General features: G+C 26.9%; 1 protein-coding gene across 2 annotated transcripts in view; it reads left to right on the top strand.

Annotated features, from left to right (window-relative positions):
* Positions 1 to 20,086, top strand: part of LOC142326142 (endothelial lipase-like) — a 58,965-nt gene extending 38,879 nt beyond the window's left edge. For both annotated transcript variants that reach the window (XM_075368353.1, XM_075368352.1), the window contains 6 exons: positions 1,191 to 1,308; positions 10,299 to 10,447; positions 13,303 to 13,554; positions 17,198 to 17,410; positions 17,962 to 18,124; positions 19,887 to 20,086. In XM_075368353.1, the coding sequence (XP_075224468.1) occupies positions 1,191 to 1,308; positions 10,299 to 10,447; positions 13,303 to 13,554; positions 17,198 to 17,410; positions 17,962 to 18,124; positions 19,887 to 19,947 (956 nt within the window). In that variant the 3' untranslated portion in view covers positions 19,948 to 20,086. The remainder of the gene's footprint in view (positions 1 to 1,190; positions 1,309 to 10,298; positions 10,448 to 13,302; positions 13,555 to 17,197; positions 17,411 to 17,961; positions 18,125 to 19,886) is intronic.
* Positions 20,087 to 21,580: the final 1,494 nt, after the last annotated feature.

The following is a 21,580-nucleotide window of genomic DNA, read 5'->3' as shown; positions in this document are numbered from 1 at the left end:
TTAAAAATAAAAATTAAATTTAGAAATTTTGCACAAAGCTGTAACATTTTGAAATTTGTAATCATTTTGTAATCTGAAAAATTATTAATTATTATCATTATTATAATTGTAATCGTAATTTTGAATTCATTAAATAAAAACTCATAATTAATTAAAATGAAACTTTTAGCCGAATGAGTGCGTTCAGTTTGGCTTAGATTACAAGCAGAATTCGAAGATAAACTTCAACTACGTGAGAACACGTACAAACAAAGCGAGTGGGTGCATTTTTCCAGATTGTTACTTGTAGCTAGTCAGTCTCAACTGGAGAGGTTCCAGCAGACCTTTCCGCCTCCTCGCGTCGTTATTGAAAATGAAAATGAAGATTAATTGTGGTAAAAATAAATGTTGTGTTGCTTTAAATAAAGTATAAAAACTGCGCCGCGCTTTTATTTAACTAAATATTTTCATTGCTTTTAATTTTAAAACTTAATAATTATTATATTTATTGTTATTTATTAGATATTTATATAATTTATTTTTTACTTTTTAGTGCATTTTTATATTTGTTAATATATTATATTTTTTTGTTTAAAATTCTCAGTTTGATTTAATTCTTATTTTTTACTTGTTAGAGGGTTTTTCTAATGTGTTTCCTTTTTCTATTAATGTTAATATATAATAAAAACATTTTTAAAAAATAATTTTTTATATGTAATCAAATTTATTTTTGTAATTTTTTTGAATTTTTTTTATTTTGTAATAAAATTACTTTTTGTAAAAAAATAAAACCTTTATAAATCAGTTATTAAATTTTTGTTTCAGCAGTTGTTACTGAATTAATTCTGATTGGATGAAATGATTGTGACAATAATAATGAATATATCAAATTGGGAGATTGTAACATTAACATACATACACTAATATAATTTTCTAATATATACTAATTAATATTCTGTAATATATACGGGTACTTATTAATTTTATTTAATCCTAGTAATTCATTAAATATTATCAAACCCAACTATAATGGTCTCTTCTATTTGAGATACTATATTCAGTTAATTTATATCTAACCATGGTAAAACTGAAATGGTATTTTGAGGGGACAGTTAGATTCATTTTGTGAATTGCAACTACTTAGATATAAGTTAAGAATACTAACTACTGTAATAATATTTGTATAATTAATTTAAAAATTCTGTTAACAGTTGTTTGGGAGACAGATAAAGATGGATTTCTCATACCACCTGTTGAAGAAAGTGAAAATAATTCTACAACAGGCAAAGAATTACTTCCAGGACAAGTAACATTCCATTTACATTCAAGGTTAATTCTACACTTACCTTTAGTAACATAATAATGCTACTAATAACATTTGTATGTTTAATAAGATAATAATAACAATATTATTGATAGTTTAAAAAAATCATATTAATGATTTTTTAATTTGTTTATCCATAGTAACAATTATTTTTTCTTGTTAAAAAAGCATAGTCACTTCATGTCAGGAGAGAATAAACACTGTATAGTTTTTAAGCTCAAACTTTATTGCTGTGTCACTCTGTTTCATTTAAACTGTACATACCTAGATAGCTGATATCATGGAGCTGATATTGTTAGCAGATTAAATAGAAATTGTTCCTTTCTTCAAATTATTTTTTTTATTCTTATTATGAAACATATATTAATATGTTTTTATATGTACATAAGTTAACTGGTTGTTAAACATGTAGTTCAGACAAAACACTTTCCTATTTGTACTGATAGCCAAAATATAATTTTTCTTGAAATAGACACATTTTTAAACTAACCATACAAGGTCATTGAAAACATAAGTGATTCTTTTTAAACACGTAAATGATAGAAAAAATTCTATTCTTAAATATATTTAAAGTATATAGCAATTTGTTTTAAATCTACCCACATACTAACTGAAATAAAAAATAAATGATGCTTTAAATGATAAACAAAGTTAGGTTTTTAAATTTTCTTAGAGAGTATTTTTTTAAATTTCTTTATGAACTTATGGAATGTTGAAATTCTGTTATCGGGCAAAATAATACAGAAAAGAGTTTAAGTTCACTACAGACTCAATACTTTTCATCAAGTCATTTGCTGGATTTAATTCTTAGAGATACTTTTTCTTTCATGATGCATATTTTAACAGTAGTTGAAGTATTTTGTGTTACTGTATTAATTTCTCTTCATGAAAAATTAACATCTGATGTGGACACCATATGACTTCCTTGTACATCTAATAAATTACACATACAATTTTTTTTTTAAATGAAAAGTACATAACATTTTATTTCATTAATAATATCTGATATTTTTCATATTTTTATTGTTATTATTGAATTATTATTTATCATAAATTTTTTTTAACTGTCAGTGGTTAATAATTATTAACAAATCAGTATATTTAAATTAAAAAAAAGCTAAAAATAAATAGGAGATTGGTTCCTAATTCGAACCAATGTGCCTTGTAACATCCAAATATTTCATTAATTAAAATCTTATTTGGCTATAACTCTGGAACAAATGAAACTAAGTACCACTTATGATATGTCATTGAAAAGCTTTCAATGAGGGCTTATTACTGCAGTTAAGAAAAAGTCCAAAATCCTTTTTTGGATTTTGGGCTTTTTTGGACACTTTTGCTTCAGTCAATTGCAATCAAAAGAGGAGGTGCATAACTAGATGTTACAGCAGTCCTAAATCCAAAATTTCAATGTTCTACGGTTAATCGTTTTTGAGTTATGCGGGATACATACATACATACATACGTACAGACGTCATACCAAAACTATCCAAAATGGATTCAAAGATGGTGAAAATGGATATTTCTGTTGAAATCTGAAAAACAAAATTTTTCACAATGATAATATTTCCTTTACTTCGTACAAAGAAGTAAAAATGGATTATTGGTGCCTCTTGAGAAAGCATTGGAACATGCTTGTAAAATGCTAAACTTAAGCTGGTTTACAGTAATTGACATCAGGAAAATCGGATACAAAGCAGATGCTAGTGATTCTCAAATATGTAACACATGTCATTAACAGAACTGAGAGTCGTTACATTAGATGCAATTTTATCAATTACTGTAGAAGACTGGAAAAGATTAGTGTCGAAAGTTCAGTAGATAATGGATGTTTACTGGAAAACAAATGTGTTTATGGAAGATGCCATTGAAAGCATAATTATAAGTGAAGATGAATTGGAAATTAATTCTGGTGGAAGTGAAACTGAGTCAAGGTCAGAAATTGAGGGTTGTTGGCCTATCACAGAAGATAGTTCTATGGAAACTGCAGACAAAGCTGGTTAAGTATTAAAGTAGTACTGATTGTTTATTTAGTAAATTAATATAAAAATGTTTCTTTACTTTTTATTCTGCAGCTATTTCAACTTGTTGCAATTCAGTAGGCCTATATGTCCAAATTATTACTATCAGCTTAGATTTGATTATAATTCTGTGAACTATGATACCGTTTTAATGAAAACAATTACTTAATTAAATTATTTTAATTAATTGCAGGTTAAATTTATTTCATTTACGAATACAGTAATGTAAATTAATATTTTTAATTCTGTAATTTCTGTATTCAGAAAGAAATTACAGGTTCCAAAAAATAGTGTAACCTATTTTAAATGAACAACATTTCTTGTTTAGAATGGAGTGATGAGCATGTCACGTTGTTCAGTAGGACTAAGCTCAGATTATATTGTTGTGTTATATCTCCATTTCTGTCTATAGCAAAACAAACAACAGTGCTGCAGCCCTCCATCAATATGAAATTCGCCTTGTTGATTTTTATTTAAAATACTATTTTGATTACTAAGTAATGCATTAAAATGAATGCTGAACAGTTGAGGTCATCATTTGCATAACATTAATAAGTGTAGATCAAAAGATATAAGTATAAAATTTTAATTAATGTAACTAATTGCTTTATTTAGAAATAAAATTATACAAATAAATTATATATAATAATAGGTATAATTTAATTTAATGGCCTTGAGCATGTCACTTTAAAAAAGAAGTAAACAAACAATTCAAATAATAAATAAAACATAGTTTAACTCTTAAGTATTGTTATAATAATTCTTATGCTATTCTTAAAATTCAGATGAGATACTTGCTTATGTTACCGTAAATAAACAATGGGTCTATAGAAAACACTATTCAATTAGTACATTAAATTTATCATTTAGTTGATTTTACTGAATTTTCCAGGTTTTTAATGAGATGTGTCTTGTTTTTATAGTGAGTAATTAAATGAGTTCCATTCTACATAATACATAAAAAAAATAATATGATAAAATATAATGGAGCACTTTATTTTAATACAATAGTACAGATTTTTTATTTCCCAGAAGGGAATGTAATTGAAATTTCTTATAATGTATTTTTATATTAGTCATCCTTTCCGTATACTTGTTGTGGACACGTACACACACACACACATTTACGGAACAAACGCGTAATATTTACATACCTAACTCATTCCTTATTTCCTTTCTTTTATAATTTTAATTTATATTCCATATTTTTTCTTTATTACTCGTCTCATCCAGGAAGCTTTTTTTAATAAATACTGATTACTTTTGACCTCATAAATATTTCAAGTTTATATAAACATAAAATATTAATTATTACATAAAATTATTATTTTTATGATAAATCAAACCTAATTTTTTAAGGTTTAATAAAAGATTTGGTTTTTAATGAATCTAATTTTTTGAATCTGTTATTTTTAAAGCTAACATTTTTGTATTGGTTAGCTGTTTGAACTGAAATTACTCATTTAAAGGCTGGTGAATATATGAATGAAATTTTAACTATGTCTATAAATTTATTTTTAAGCATGGTGTATATCATAATGTTCAACTATATTAAAATTTGGTCCTTTTTGTATTACGTAAACATCAATTCTACAGTATTTGCAATATTGTTCACATGATGTGGTTAGTGTTTATGTATTTGGAGTTATGTTTTATGTTCTATGTTTGTAGCAACATAAATTTAAATCTGTTTGCCAAATGTACAAAGGCAATGTATGTTTTTGTATGCTTAGCATAACTTCTTTACTCTTGAAGCACTATGTTTATGTGTTTAAATTGTATGTGATGATTTTTTATGTTAAATCTATATGGTTGAATATAAAAAAAATCTGAGTGGACACCATATGACTTCCTTGTACACCTATTAAATTATATGCACATTTTTTGCCGCACTTCATTTAAATTTATTTCATTTGAAAGTGGGATACAATCCTCCAATTCTTTAATAAAGTGGACAGTTACACATTTGCATTGTGGTGAACACCAAATTGCATCACAATTTTTTATGACGTTCGTATCAGTAGTATTTTTATATTAGTTTATATATTAATTTTGTTTCATGTTACTCAAGTAAGTTATGTGGTATAAGTGAGAACATGTCAGATCAGATCTGACATGTTCTCACTTATACCACATCGGTTCGAATCCAACTTCATATACATAAATATTTTTTTAACGGATTTTTTTTATTTATTTAAATACATTGATTTTATTAACCTCTGTAAAAATGTTTGAATTAAAATGAAAAGTACATGAAAAGTTAATTTCACTAATAACTTCTGATTTTTTTTCACATTTTTTTTTATTGTTATTGAATTTTTATTTATTGTAAATTTTTTTTACCGTCAGAGGTTAATAGTTATTAATAAATCAATAAATTTAAATTAAAAGAAAAGTTAAAAAAAAAAGTTTGTTTATGAAGTTGGATTCGAACCTTATAAGATTCAAATATTTCATTAATTAAAATTTCATTTGTCTATAACTCTGGAACCGATGAAATAACTCTGGAACCAATAATTTTCATGTAGAGAGATATCATATTGATTTCCAACGGTATGATATATAATTAAAAACCTCTCAATGAGGGCCAATTATTGCAGTTAAAAAAATTCCAAAATCTAAAATCTATATTTTTTTTTTTTGGATTTTGGACTTTCTTGGACACTTTTTGTCCAGTCGATTGTAATCAAACGCGGAGGTGCACAACTAGTTGTTACAACAGTCCTAAATCCAAAATGTCAACATTCTACGGCTAATCGTTTTTGAGCGAGATGCATACGTACGTACGTACAGACGTCACCCCGAAACTAGTCAAATTGGTTCAGAGAGACGGTCAAAATAGATATTTCCGTTGAAATCTGAAAACCGAAATTTTTCGCGATTGTAATACTTCGTTTACTTTGCACAAGGAAGTAAGAATTAAACTTAATTTTTCTTTTTTTACAATTTTAAACATAAATTTACATTATCTGTTTTAATGAGGATAAACTTACTGAAGTGATGAAGATTTATAATATTGAATGTTTATGAATTACTTTTTTTGGTCACAAATTGATGTAAATCAATATTAAATAGAAAAAAAATTACAATACACTCTAAAATTAAAAATTACCAAGCACAAAAGTTATTCTTTTGACGTCAGTAATGACTAATTTAATGATATTCTTTAATCGTACTTTCTGTCCAGTGTTTTTCTTTTAACCCCAACATTATTGCTATTTCTACATTTTCAGCTTTCTATTATATAAATTGTAATGTTTGTTTTTCTTCACAGTTCTGCCATCTAAACAATTCATCTATCACTAAATTAATTAAACTTGAATGCATTAGTATGTGTCCATGCTAATTTGCTTCTTTAACAGATAGATTCTGCCACAAACATCTGTCCTTTTCTATTTATCTTAAGATCTCTTTGTTTCATATTTTATCAATTCAATTAATTTTCAACATTCTTCTGCAACATTAGATATCAAAGACCTCTATTCTTCTACTTTTTGTTTTTCTTATGGTTTTGGTTCTTGCATTCAGTAAAACAAATCTAATTTTTAGATTCTGCTAAATATAAGCAGACTTCTTTTCTGTGTATAATCGGTCCTTGCTCGTATACTATAATACATGATTATGGTACCTGTTTAAATCATTAAAATAAAATTAGAGTAATTTTATTTACTCTCTAAATCCTCATAGAGAGTATATATATATATATTCATACATTCATGTTTTGTCCATGATATTTGGCAATAAACATTATCTTAAATTATACTCTTTGAAACAATAAACTCTATTAAATTTTAAATTAAATTTCTCTTAAAATTAATTTAATAAAAATTCTTGTAAATCTTTGTCGTAAACAAGGTGATTCTGAAGTCAAGAGTTCTCAGGTTCAAATCCTAATAAAGGAAGTTGCTGTTATATGGATTTGAATAGTAGATCATGGATTCCAGTGTTCTTTGGTGGTTGGGTTTCAATTAACCACACATCTCAGGAATGATTGGCTTGAGTTTGTTCAAGACTACACGTTTACCAGTATAATTACATCACACTGATAAGTTGCATTGTTGATGCGGCTGTAAAAAAAAAAAAAAATTAAAAAAAATTATTTTTATTTAAGTAAAAAGAAATCAAATTCATTTCATTTTTTCTAAAATTGATAATTTTATGGAAAAAAATGCATAAATAAGAAAACATAATAATATTTATTTACGTACACATCTGTAGTTGCTCATATAGGAAGTTCTAAAACAGCCACATTTAAAAAACAAGTTAAATTCTAAGATTGAAATTAATAAAAACCTTTACAGAAAAAATAAGAAAAATAAAACAAAAATCAATCTTTGTAATCCACCACTTTATGTCTTATCTTTATATTATAACAATTATTTATAAACTCTGAGTAATATTTACAAATAGGTCTAGGTCTCATTTATTTTGTTTAAGATGTACAGTGTATGCATAAGAAAGGAATTATTAAAATATACTGTTTTTGATCTGGAAACATAAAACAACAAATTAGTATGAAACCTATTGTTACAAGACACTTGAAATTTTATTAGATTAATTGTGTGACAGGAATGTCAATCTAATTATTAAAAATTGTGTAAATTATCATTAAGTATGGGACTTTCTACAGAATTAGTATAATTCTTTCTACAGATTTAATTCTTTAATTCTTTCTACTGATTTTAAGCATGGGACTTTCTACAGATTAATGTATAATGTATACCTTAAGCACTCTGTTGAATACCCCAAAGGACAGGATACACCAAATTTTTTTTACCAATAACTTAAAAACTTATTTTGAATAATCTTACTTTTAAGGATATATTTCTGTTCTAGAAAGACAGCCATGTGTGTGAGATGTATAAATCGACTAAACAATTTTTGCACGTATGCAAGTTGCTTTTTACACTTTAGTTTTTTTTCTCTTGGGAATGAATATGAAGACACAATCAAATCAGAGTAATACTATAAACTTATATTTTAGGAAAAAGCAAAGCATCACTGCAGATGAACCAGAATCGCTAGGAACACAAATCGAAGGAAGGCTGAACTCAATTGAAGATGACCAAAATCAAGAAGACGGGTGAACAGCCAATGAAAACTGACAAAATGAACGAGCATGCTGTTAAGTTGGCTAACATGTCTGTCAATGCATTAAATAAGATACATGTAAAATTCTAAGTTCATGGAAATTTTTGAAACTGTGATACAGAATTGTCAAAAGTACAATACTGAAATAAAGATGCCATGAATAATGTAACAGCAAACTCATCGTAGTAATGTGCAGCAAAGGCTCCAAAAGAATATTATAGGTTTTCAGTTTTTAATTCTTTTCTTGGACCATTTCTTAAGCAATTGATGGACAAATCATTTAAGTATGAACATATTTTACAAAATTCAATATTTTAACAACCATACAAACTAAATTAGCGCGATTGATATGGACGAAGATGCAAAGTATTTGTATGAGACATATGAAGGTTTGTTTTAATGTTCACAAAATGCATGGCTTGGTGAAGTCAAGTTATAGAGACAATTTGCTTTTCAAGAAAAACGTGATTTATTAGATGCACTCAAATCACTCAAAGTATGTATGAGATCATCATTTCTGCACATAAGACAAATTTTCAGTGTAATGGTACTTTGCCAGTCATAACTGCAATCTCTGAAAGGTCATTCAGCTCCTTGGAAAGACTGAAGACTTACCTAGAAATGTAGTGGAAGCAGACGAAACGTTGTGGTTGGTGAATCTGAACATACAGTGGGTTTTGAATGAGTTGTCAAAGGACCTAAAGAGACTCATTTTTTTGGAATTGTTAAACTTTGTAAATCTCAAAGTTAGTAGTTAGTTTCTTTTAAAATATAGTATTATTTGTTGCTTGTTGACATTAAAGACTTTTGTAATGACTTATATAAGTCGTGCAAAAGTGAAAAATTTTTAAATATTTAATGTCTGCATATAAATTAATTTCTTATTTTTCATTAATAAAGTTGCAAGAATCAAGTTTTTTTATAATATAAAAATAAAAACTGCCATAAAAAACACCTCCAAAAAAGCTAGTTAAAATTACTAGAAAAACAGAGGTGGATACAAGCAGGGGTTTATTCACGAGAAGGAGTAAAAAGAATATTTCTGCACTAACACATAGAATCTTCAGTTTAGAACCCCCCTTGGAAAACTCTTGCTACCGGACATGCACAAATAACTATGATAATTTATCCATTAGATTTGGTCCTAAATAAAATAACTTACACTTATAATTTTCTAGAATTCCACAAACCTACTTATTCCATTTCTTAGTTTATACTAACTGAGTGTCTAAACTTATTCCAGAATGTTTTCTCTTACCAATTGTTCATTATATTATTGTTTTGTAGTAAGTGAATAATGAAGGAATGGTCATTACTTTTAGATCTTTGAAAATAGTTTACAAGTTTTATACTTTCCTATGTTTACCTTAAAATTTCTTTCTTGAAGCCTGAAAATTCTATATAATTTTTATTTAATGATGATCCTAAAAACAGTATTGAACATTGAGTACAAGAGATTATTGATAAACATACAGTGCCATATACAGTTTATCATCAACTAGCCCAGGTATTAATATTAAAGCGAAAATATTTGAAGTTTGTACTTTTCATAAATATAAAAATTATAATTACATTTTGTGTATTATTTACAATAGTTATTAAAGCATATTGATGTAATTCATAACCAGTACACTTTTAAAGCATTTAAACTGTATGGTTTAACAAAAACAAACTGGAGCTGTAGAACAGTTTAAGTCATCATTATGAAAACTACCAAGCATATTAGTAGTTTGAAAATGTTTTGATGAAAGTAAAAAAACCATGCATCCATTATGTATTTTGTTCAATTCATATTAAAAATAATATATACTTGTATACACTATGTATATGTATATATGTATATAATTTTTTTTTTAAATTTATGTTCTTTTCTTTATTTTCAGAGCATACCATGACATAGAATTAAACGATTTACCGGAAAAATCAAAGAATCTTCATATAATGGGGAGATATCCGATTGTTCCTCTTAAAATAATAATACATGGTTGGATGGCAAATTCAACTGCAGAGTGGGTCCAGACTATGACAAAGGGTAAAATACTATTGCAATACACAAAAATTTATATCATATAATTTAAATTAATTTAATCAGCGATTAGGAAAAGAACACATACAATATATGTTGTATGTGTTTATATATATATAAACTTCCTTGATATAAAGATTAAAGTTGAAACTTGCAAGTGTTATGTAATAAAATTCAATTGTTTGATATAAAATTGCAATTGTTCTCCAGTTTAAGGTTTACCAATTGATTTTCTTGATCCTTCAGGTAAATCTTTTTTTGTTATTCTTGAAGCATTATATACACCATGATTGCATAAATAATACAAATTAATTTAATTTGTATTATTTAAAAAGTGCTTTTAAACTGTCAAAGAAAGATGCACATTAAATATTAATGCACATTAATTAAATATTTGTTAAGATTAAGGAATAAGAAGTATATAATAAAGGAGTATAAAAATTTGTTGGGATTAAGGATTTTTCTGCTGAGTTGAAGCATTGAGTTGAAAAGCATTGCTTCACAACAGAAAGGGATGCATTTAGCTATTATGTTAATATAATGAAAAAAATAAAAAAATAAATAAAAATACTCTGTTTTCCAATACTTCTTTGTGATTGTTTTGCATTCAAAGCATCTGAAGTATAAGTGACACTACTAAGAATTGCTTCTCTCATAATAATAAATGTTCATTGTACAACCACTTCCTTTGGTGAATAGATTAAGTTGTCACTTGAAGAGCTGAACATCTCTTGCATTTTGGTGGGCTTGGCAAACACATATTTAAATATGTGAAGGAATATAAAAAGAAACCACTTTACTCCTCACTTTCCCTAGTAAGGTTGTCTATTCTTGAGAATAGTTATGTCATTTTCAGGAGTAACTTGTGACTGATCATTAAAAACCATTATGGTTATAGCCTCTAATATACAGGAATAAGGAAATATGAATTTGTGGTCAGTCTTTAAAGATTTGCGGTTAATGATGATTCCTTCATTATGATGCAATAATTAATTTTAGCCAGAAAAAATTTTTTCTAATTGAAAGAATTTGAATTATGATTAAAAAAATTATAGCTAATAGGTTTATGGAAGTCCATAGGATAACATTTGAAATAAACTACCTTATTAAAAGAAAAAGTTGATAGAATTATTATCCTATATATTTGTGTATATAATACGAAGATTTCTATAAAAAGAACAAATTTTTTTGAGTGAATCTTTATTTTATTACACTGAAGAATTCCTTTTCCTCATTTGTAAAAAAAAAAATGTAGTTAATTGTAGGATTATATTTAACTACTGACTCACCCTAAATTTAGATTATTATTTGTTCAATGCAGTATAATCATAAGCAATTAAATACAAGTATTCAATTTTTAGATCTTAGGTAAATTAATTTGCAAAGTTAAAAAAAAATCAAGATGGATTTTACAAAAGATTAGCTTATAAAATTAACAAAATTACCTTAAGCTATCAACATAAACAAACATTAATTGCTGATCAGTAAAAAAAAAACATAAAAATATGTTATATCACTAAAGTATTCATCTACACTAAGATAAGCCTTACCTGAAAAATTACAATTAAAGCCTTACTTCTGGTATATATTAAATGTGAGCCTACTAATAATAGCTTGCTATTTTATGCCAATGTAATTTGGTTTCTTCTCTAAAAGTTGAAATCTATGGTCACTAGACTGAAAGATTAATAATGCTGCTTGTTATAGTTGTGCATTTTTGAGTTTGTCTTAAAAAAATTATATACTTTCTGATTTAAAAAAATATCACTATAACAATATATAGAAGGTAGGTATACAAAAGGCATAATTTTTGGAAAGCATCTTGATATGGATGATTGAAATTTGATGTTAGTAAATATCTAACAGCATTTCTAAACAAAAACATTACTTTTAAGTTATAGGGAGAATAGCCAACAACTCTATAGCAAACACAATATGTAACTAAATAACGTGACTAAATATATGGTTCTTGCTATGTTTTCAGGCACAGTGTTTTCTGTACAATATCCAGAGTCAATAGTAAATTGTATTTAAAAAAAAAATGAATGCATAATTATATTCATATAATATTCTGAGTAAAATGTTTTGTTTTTAACTGTAATTTAGCTTAAAGTATAGCATAAAATATTAGGTAGAAAGGTATCTATTCTTTATAAATCAAGAATATTTTTGTATTAATATACGCAAAAAAAAATTATGTATACATAAATTGTTACAGCAAAATCCTGATGCATTACATTCCATAAATTACGTGTATTGACTATTGCTAGATTCCAGGAAAACCCACCGTACTTAAGATTCCTCCATGTATGTTTGTATTTTTATTGAACTAGATCAATAAATTATTAACGTCCTATTTTACATTATAAGAATGTACGCCAAATAATGAATAATTGTACTGTTAATATTATAAATTAAATGCATATTATTTGAAATAAATAAATGTTCCTTTTTTTTTAAAAAAGAAGGCATTGTTGTGTTTAATCATATATATAAAACATTTATTTTGCAGTTAATTGTTATCAGAGTACCACATCCATTAAAATATAATAAAAAAAAAAACAAAAACGTTTTCTCAAATCTTAATTTAGAGAATATGAGAAACTTTGAAAAGTAGCATTATTTATTTATGAAATTTGTGACCCAGAAAATGAAATAATTTACAAGTCTTATCAAATATGAAGTACAATGATTACTACTCAACAAGAATTGTTTTACAAAGAATGCTCTTGAAATCAGGCTAATTAGTTAACCATTTATAACTAAGTGGATAAAGAATAAACCTTAATAATTAATTACCTTCTTGTACATTTTTCTAGAAATTAAAAAAATAAAAATAATACAATATATATTTTTTACAGCCTACTTGAAACACCCAAGGAATCTAAATGTTATTGTAGTAAATTGGGGTGATCTTGCTGGTGATATAAGATATTACCCATCATCACAAAGCACAGAATCTGTTGGAAGAAGAGTCAGTCAGTTTTTGGATTCAATTGTTGGACAGGGTTTAGCCAGGTCAAATGAGATACACATAATTGGGCACAGTCTTGGAGCACATGTAGCAGGAGTAGCTGGGAATATATTTTCAGGAACAGTTGGACGAATCACTGGTAATACACTAATTAAATTTTTAATTTATAAGCTGAAATATTATTGCATCCCTAAAACTAGAATTATTTAATGACTGATTCAGTCATTAAATCATGCTTAATAACATTCTATCTCTTGTATGCTCATCTGTTCTGATCTCTTCTTTATTGATGGTTGTTTAAGTGAGCATCATAATCACTGATCAGCTGTACTATGATTCTGCAGTGTTCAGCTTTATGTTTAGTATAACGTACGGTTATTTTTAACTAATTACCAATTAACTAATAATATAATAATTTGAATACTTATATCATTGATTCTCAAGCTTTTTAGCTCCATGATCCCCAAAAAGTAAAAAAGAAATATATAATGAATATTTCCGACTCCTCCTCAACCCCAACACAATGAAACCTAGTTAAAACTAGGTTTTACCCGTCACTATCAACGCAGGTTTACCTGCGTTGATAGTGACGGGTAAGAACACACATGTATGAGGTGTACAAATATAAGCAATTTACAGGTTCCAAATTGATGTGTATGTGCTTAATTTGGTCTGTTTGCATAATATTCACTGTGAGAATATCATGTTCGAACATGCTTATGACACGTTGAACACGTCCTGCTTTCAGCAGTATAAAAGAGGGGTAAGGGATTTCAGAACGTCTGTTTAATTTCGAATCGAAGCATGCATCTGGTGCCTTTATTTAAAATTTTAAAATCGTAGTTTCATTGAAAATAATAATAATGGAGGTTTCGGTGTTTTAGTATGCAGTCAAACAATGTAACTTGTTTTTGCAATTAGATTCTTATGCAAAATGGATAAATTTGTGAAAAAACGAAGTGAACCATCCACATCCAGCAAACTGAATCGTAAAAAGACAAGATTGTACATTGATAGTTATTTAAATTATGGTTTTATCTTGTTGGATGGAAAGCCACAGTGCGTGGTTGTGGTTGGCATGAAACCATCAGAATTAATTTGACACTTCAAAACTATACTGATCATAAAAGCAAACCCTTGGAGTTTTTCAATACTTTGAGAAATCAACAAGCTTCTATTTGTAAATCAACCCATACTGATAAAAATACACTTAAAGCATCTTATCTCATAGCATTAAGAGCAGCTAAGATGTTCAAACTCCATACAATCGCAGAAAATCTCACATTGTCTGCTGTAGTTGATGTGATCAGTTTTAATAGGCGTGGAGAAGAAGAAGAAAAATTGAAAAAAATTTCGCTTTCTAACCATATAGGATCAAGGCGATCGATATCATAACTACCGATGTTCGCGATCAGATAATTCAACAAGTGAGTTCAAGTGAATTTTCTAGTATTCAGTTTGATGAATCAACAAATGTGGCAAATATTTCTGAGTTCTTATGTTTTGTGAGATATGAATGTGATAGAGATAGATCAATTAAAGAAAGTATGTTGTTTTGCAAATCAATACTTGATCATGCAACAAGACAATGTCTTTTTGATGTTTTTTTATGAACCTACTAAGAACTATAACATAGAATGTATCGCAGTATGTATGATGATGGTGCTAAGGCAATAACAGGAAAGAACAGTGGATTTCTAAATAAAATAAAAGTTTGTCTTATACCAACGGGGGTAATGGACCCACTGTTTCCTTCACAGACGTCATGCCACAGAAAAAAAAAACAAATGCCGTAAAAGCTCAAATAAATTCTTTGTAAAGTTGTAAAAATGGTTAATTTTATTAAAAGTCTACTGTTGCAGAAAAGGTTATTTCCTAAACTATGCAAAGAAATAGGCGAAAAGAAAAATTGCGAGATGAATTAATAATATTTTTCCAGGATAAACAAACGACATTTACAGGATAATACGTGTAACGGTAATGATTATACGTGTAACGGTTTTTACAAAATAATGATTATATGTTGCTGTTGGCTTATTTACCTTATGTATTTCACATTTAAACGACGTGAATGTGAATTTACAAGGATATGATAAAAACATTTTATTAATGACAAAATTCATGCTCACATTAAAAAGCTTGATATCTAGATTATTCGCCTTCAAAGCAAATATTTTGATACGTTTCCATTCACGATTATATGAGAAAAATCTGGATAAGAAGACACCATTATCCACCACGATTTGATTAGCGTGAAGATGTATGTATTTGCATAAGCTAAAAATTCAGTTGAAGAAGTATTTCCTAGTAGATAAAAATTATTTCTAGAAGAGATGGGTTCTGAATCCATTAAGTGAAAACGTTGTTACAGTTGCTAAGTCACCGATTGAGATTCACGACCAGCTCATCGAAATGTTTGCTGATAAAACATTATAACTACAATTCACATCTGCAGGTTTAGATACCTTTTGGCTTTTTTCGAAATAAATATGGAGATTTAGTCACAGAAGCATTGAAAACATTAATTCCTTTCGCTACATCTTACCTTTGTGAAAATGGGTTTTCGTCTTTGGTTGCGCTAAATACTAAATATAGGAATCGTCTTTTATCACTGGAAAACAAATTTGCTTTTGTGTATTTGTAATATAGATCCACGTAGTCTATTGAAAAACAAACACAACCATCTCTTTAATTTGTTTTCTTTACGTGTGCAGTTATAAATGTAGGTAAGCTGTTTATAATAAACGATTTTTTCTCATAAAATGATTTCACTGTTGTTTATATGTTAAGTTGTAGGCTAATTTCGCAACCCCCTTTTCATATCACCGCGATCTCTAGGTTGAGAAACGCTGACCTATGTTATCGCTTAACCGATATTGTTCAGAGGTGTATAATCTCAAAATAATAAGCAAGTAATATAAATTATATTGTTTAGGTATGGAAATTAATAAAAATTTTGAATGAGAAGTAATTAGTCAGCTAACAAGTTTATGGTTAAAAAAAACAAAATTCTTATAGCTGTATGGCTCTTCCATTCTATAAATAACAATAATCCTTTTAGGTTTTTTTTTGTAAGTGTAATATTATTGTGACAGAATAAACAAAACCAACCCACCGGGATGTCTAGAGGTGAGCGCACCTTCACAAATCAGCTGATTTCGAAGTCGAGAATTCCAAGGTTCAAATCCTAGTAAAGGCAGTTACTTTTATACGGATTTGAATATTAGATGGTGGATACTAGAACGGTGTTCTTTGGTGGTTGGGTTTCAATTAATCTCATATCTCAGAAATCTGAGACTGTACAAGACTACACTTCACTTTCACTCACACATATCATCCTCTGAAGTTAATATCTGGTGGTGACTCCCGAAGGGTAAACAGGAAAACAAAATCGGTAGTGAATTTAGCCGGAGGTCAAGGGTTAATGGGTTACCTATAAAAACTAATCTTTTTTTATATAAATTCTGTAGTTTTTTTTGTAGTATTGAATATTTTTGGTTATTAATAATATGGATTTAAGCATAAAAAAAATTGCAGACTTTCTAAAGCATGTCTTTTTTGCATCCTTTCCTGTATTTGTATATTTTAAAGCCATTGATATTTTTTTCTGAACCTAATCTTTAGCCTCTTTCTAACATTATTCTTGTTAGAAATTTCAACCACGTTTGAAAACCATATATGCGAGTGGGTTTGTGTGTATGTCTGCATGTGCACATACAGGTTTGTATGTGAATTAAAACATGTAATTGCATTAAAACTATATTGTATTCATCCATATTTAGGTCTTGATCCTGCAAAACCAGGATATGAACTAGCTGATTCTGCCGAAGTGTTAAGTAATGATGATGCAGAATTTGTTGATGTAATTCATACAGCAGCTGGTACTTCTGGTGAATTCCATCCTAGAGGACATGCTGATTTTTATCCTAATGGTGGGGCAAATCAACCAGGCTGTGATGGTTTTTCTCCAAAAATAAGTAGTTATTTGGAATCAAGTAAGTTAAGGTTGATTATTTTAAACATTTATTTCAATACAGCAGATTCCAAATTTCCTACATTTATAAGTAATTGAATGGTAATCAAACCATTATTATTCAAAAATTAGTTGTTGACATAAATTTTAGATTTAAATATTTGTTTGAAATAAATTAAAAAATAAAAACAAATGCAAACTGCTAACACTAGAAGAGAACAACTTAATTTACCAAAATAACGCTTGTTCAATTAAATTTGTTCAGTAGTTCAGATCTTTATTTAGCAGAGTTAGAGATCTGATTCTGACAGGTTGATCTTAAAGCTGGTGGTCATAAAATATGTGCCTGATAGGCACATATATACGTAGGTATACATAGGCATACACGTATATACATAGGCATGATGATGATATACATAATACATTTGATTAAGTCATGTTGTAGTTATATCCATATTTAATAAATAGCATCACATTTAAAATTACAATAATTTTTTTTTGCCGTTGTGTAAGATTCCATTTAATAAATAGTCATAAATTAAATTAATAAATACATTTTGACTTATTTTTCAGTTAGCTGCAGTCATATGAGAGTGTGTGATTTATTTATAGAATCTATAATTGATTATACAGCATTTATTACAATGAAGTGTCCAGATAATGTATCTATACCACCAAAAAAAGAAGAGTGTGTTAATAGTACAAAGATATTAATGGGCGAGAACTGCAAAAAACGGTAACCTGAATTAGTAATCATTGCTGTATTATAATTTCTTATATTAATATAATAAAATAATATATCAATAAGAAACAGAATAATTTCTGTTATTCAGTTCTTTGCATTAATGCTTTATGCATTATGCACCATGCATTGTGGATTCTTTCCACCTTAAGTTACAAAAATAAAAAGATTTTAACAGAGCAATTATTTAACTTGCTAATATAGAACAGGTGACTGCAAATATGGGTTTGAATGATATATATTTTCCCATTATTTAAATATTTAATATAAAGATAAAGCTAAATTACATGGTATTAATAAAAATCTAATTTTTTATATGTAAAATCTGAATACATGGTTAACATTTTGTAAAGACTGCAATATAATCAATGATTTAGAAAGTTTGATGAAAAGGATAAATTAAGAAAGTGGTTGAAAACATTAAATTTCACTATTTTTTCTTTTTTGTAAGAAAGCCTTTTATACAATTACCTATTTAAAAGTAATACATAGAGGAATGTGGTTAAAAATAATTTTTTATTTAATTTGACTCTACTGTATGTTAAAGGTGAACTAACCAACTCATATTTTATATATGTATATGCTCAATACATGTATTTTAAAATTTTTTTGTTCTAGATTATCAGAATAAAGAAATGCAATAAAGCTAGTCACTCCAGATTTTTATTCATTTCAGTATTTTATCATATATAATCTTTTAAACAAAAATATCCAGTAAAAAAGTAAACAGCACTAACATTATTCTAACATTATCATAATTAAAAAAAATAATTAAAAAATTATTATCATAATTTAAAAAATCAAGAAAAATGTATTTAATGATACTCAAAGGCTTAAGACATGTTACTTTAAAAATTTGGGAAATTTCTGATGATCATATTTTTTTCTAAAGGCTATTTTACAGCTCTACTGTAAGTGAAATAGTATCTTACAATGTTTTAACTGCATCTCTTACAATGTTGGCAAAATCTTAAAATGTTTACAAACAATTAAACTTATCGGGAGTAGAATCCTAAAACTTTGAAGGGAGTGATTGATTAATCATCATGACTGTATACTTCTCAGTTGAATAGTGGTATTTATAAGTTGTGGACATTAGTCAACAGTAATTAAGTAATTATTAATTCATGGCATGAAATAAATCTTTTTTTAGTAATATTAACTTCTATGCATTGTACCAGTTGTGATGTATACTAAATGACACGTTTAGTTGATACTGCTGTTTAAATGGAGATGATTTGAAGTATCATTCTTTTTAAAAAAATTGTAATTCACAGTCAGCAATGGAAAAAAAATGAAATTTTTACAGAAAATCTTTTAAGGAAATGATTTTATATTGCATATTGTTTAACATTTCCATGTGTATTTATTTTTATCATTAACTCATATTATGGCTTTTTTTTACATATGTATTTATAAATCAGTTTACAGATTTTGACAATTAATTGTGATTAATGACTAATTAAAATTTTTGATTCATACAAAAATCTTTTCCTCTACTTTTAAACCTCCTTAATCAATATTTTTATACTTCGTTATTATTTGTAGCTATATTGTTATATGTGTTACATAAAAAACATATTGTTGAAATTATATAAATAACTTAAGTGGTAGTATGATGAAGTGCAGATAATTGAATAGAGTGTTTTTATTATGAATAATAGTTATAAACTCCTGTAAGAAAATCACAGTGTTTGCTATTCTCTACTCTCAACTAAACATGCCATTGAATACATATATGTATTTTTTATTTCAGTGCAAGAGGAGTATATTACCTTGAGACGAATGATGGTCCTCCATACTTTAAGAAAAAATAAGAATAAAAACATCAAGAATCAATGGTATTAAAATAAACTTATTTGTGTACATTTAAAAAAATATATTTCAGTTGTAATTCAAATAAAAGACTTTTGATACTTCTTAATTTATTCATAAAAGTTTAATTTTTGTTATTATTTTTTGTTTTCATTCATTTAAATGACTTTTTTAAATCTTTACTTTTTTATTTTTGAAATAAGTGAAATCTTTCACTTTTTTTGTGAAAGAAGATTTAAGGAAGTAAAAATACTTTCATCTGTTACCGTTTTCTTATCCGTAACAAATAAAACGTAATAAAATATATGAACTGTTTAATAACCACAAATTTATCTTTAAAATAAATTGAGGATCCATTATTATGATGTCAAGGAAATGGAACTGCTTAGATTAACTTAGAATTTCTTTTCTAGAAAAAATCTTGTATATTACGATATATAATAAATACAAATTTTGAGTTAGATAATGATATTATGGCATGCTTATATGTTAATGTTCCATGAATGCTACAAAAAAAATTGTTAGCTTAAATGCATTACTACAATCTAATAAATTAAATGAATAAACACAACATGGGTTGAATATATTATTCAGTTATATATTTAGGAGGTTTGCAAACTCTTTTCAGACAGGCACCATTAATGTGTGCAGTATCACCAATAATGTTACTGTAAATTCCACCGACAGAGATATCTGTAAATAGCTAGCTTCTAGTCTTAATGGGTCTTAGAATGAATGGTTACATTCATTTTCAGGTGAGTATTTATTTGTCTATATTAATAATTTACAACTTTTATCATGTTCTACCTTGTTTTAATAAAATTGGTCAAATAATATTCAATTTTTTTTTTTTTTTAAATAAGTTTCTTAAAATTTGGTTAATACATAAGTAATATAATCTAAAAATTATAAATTGTAGATTCATAAATAAAATATATACACGTTTTCGTAGATTTTTCACTTTGGCACCAAAGATTTATAATTTTTTGCCAAATTGTGTGAAAGATAGTCTAGGTTTAATTTCATTCAGAATTTTACTTGAGCGTTGGCTCATTCAGTATGAAAACGTTGAGTTCTTTTTTTATTCAGTTGTGACTAAAATTGACAAGTTATCCTAGGGAAGCATAAAGCTTATGCCTTTCATGAATCACTTTTTAACTTCTAATGACAAACTGAATGATTTTCCCTCTCTTTAATATTTCTATAATCTTAATAATAGTTCTGTTCTTATTTATATATCTTTAATATTCTTCAATGTTTTAATCATAAATTTATGGTAACTCTTAAAACAGGACTCTTGTCCTCAAGGACTACCTAATTTTCCAAACTATTATTAAATCACAAACATTATTATTTCATCATAAATTATTGCATCACAGTTTTAAATTAGAAAACTATAATTACTGTGAGCCTGTTGGTCAGCATGAGTATTTATGCAATTCATTAACTATATCTAATTTGTAACTGTGTTGTATATTGTAAATTATATTGTATTATCTTAAAAAGTGTATTTTTAGTTGGAAAATAAATTATTATTATTTTATAAAATTTAAGTTCATGTAAAATTTAATTTCATGTTTTTATAAAAACACTAACTTTCAAATTATATTAATGGAAATATATAAGTAGTTTACT

Source organism: Lycorma delicatula, chromosome 6, assembly GCF_047948215.1.
Source record: "Lycorma delicatula isolate Av1 chromosome 6, ASM4794821v1, whole genome shotgun sequence".
Taxonomy (NCBI): domain Eukaryota; kingdom Metazoa; phylum Arthropoda; class Insecta; order Hemiptera; family Fulgoridae; genus Lycorma; species Lycorma delicatula.
This window is presented reverse-complemented; position numbering and strand designations above follow the sequence as displayed.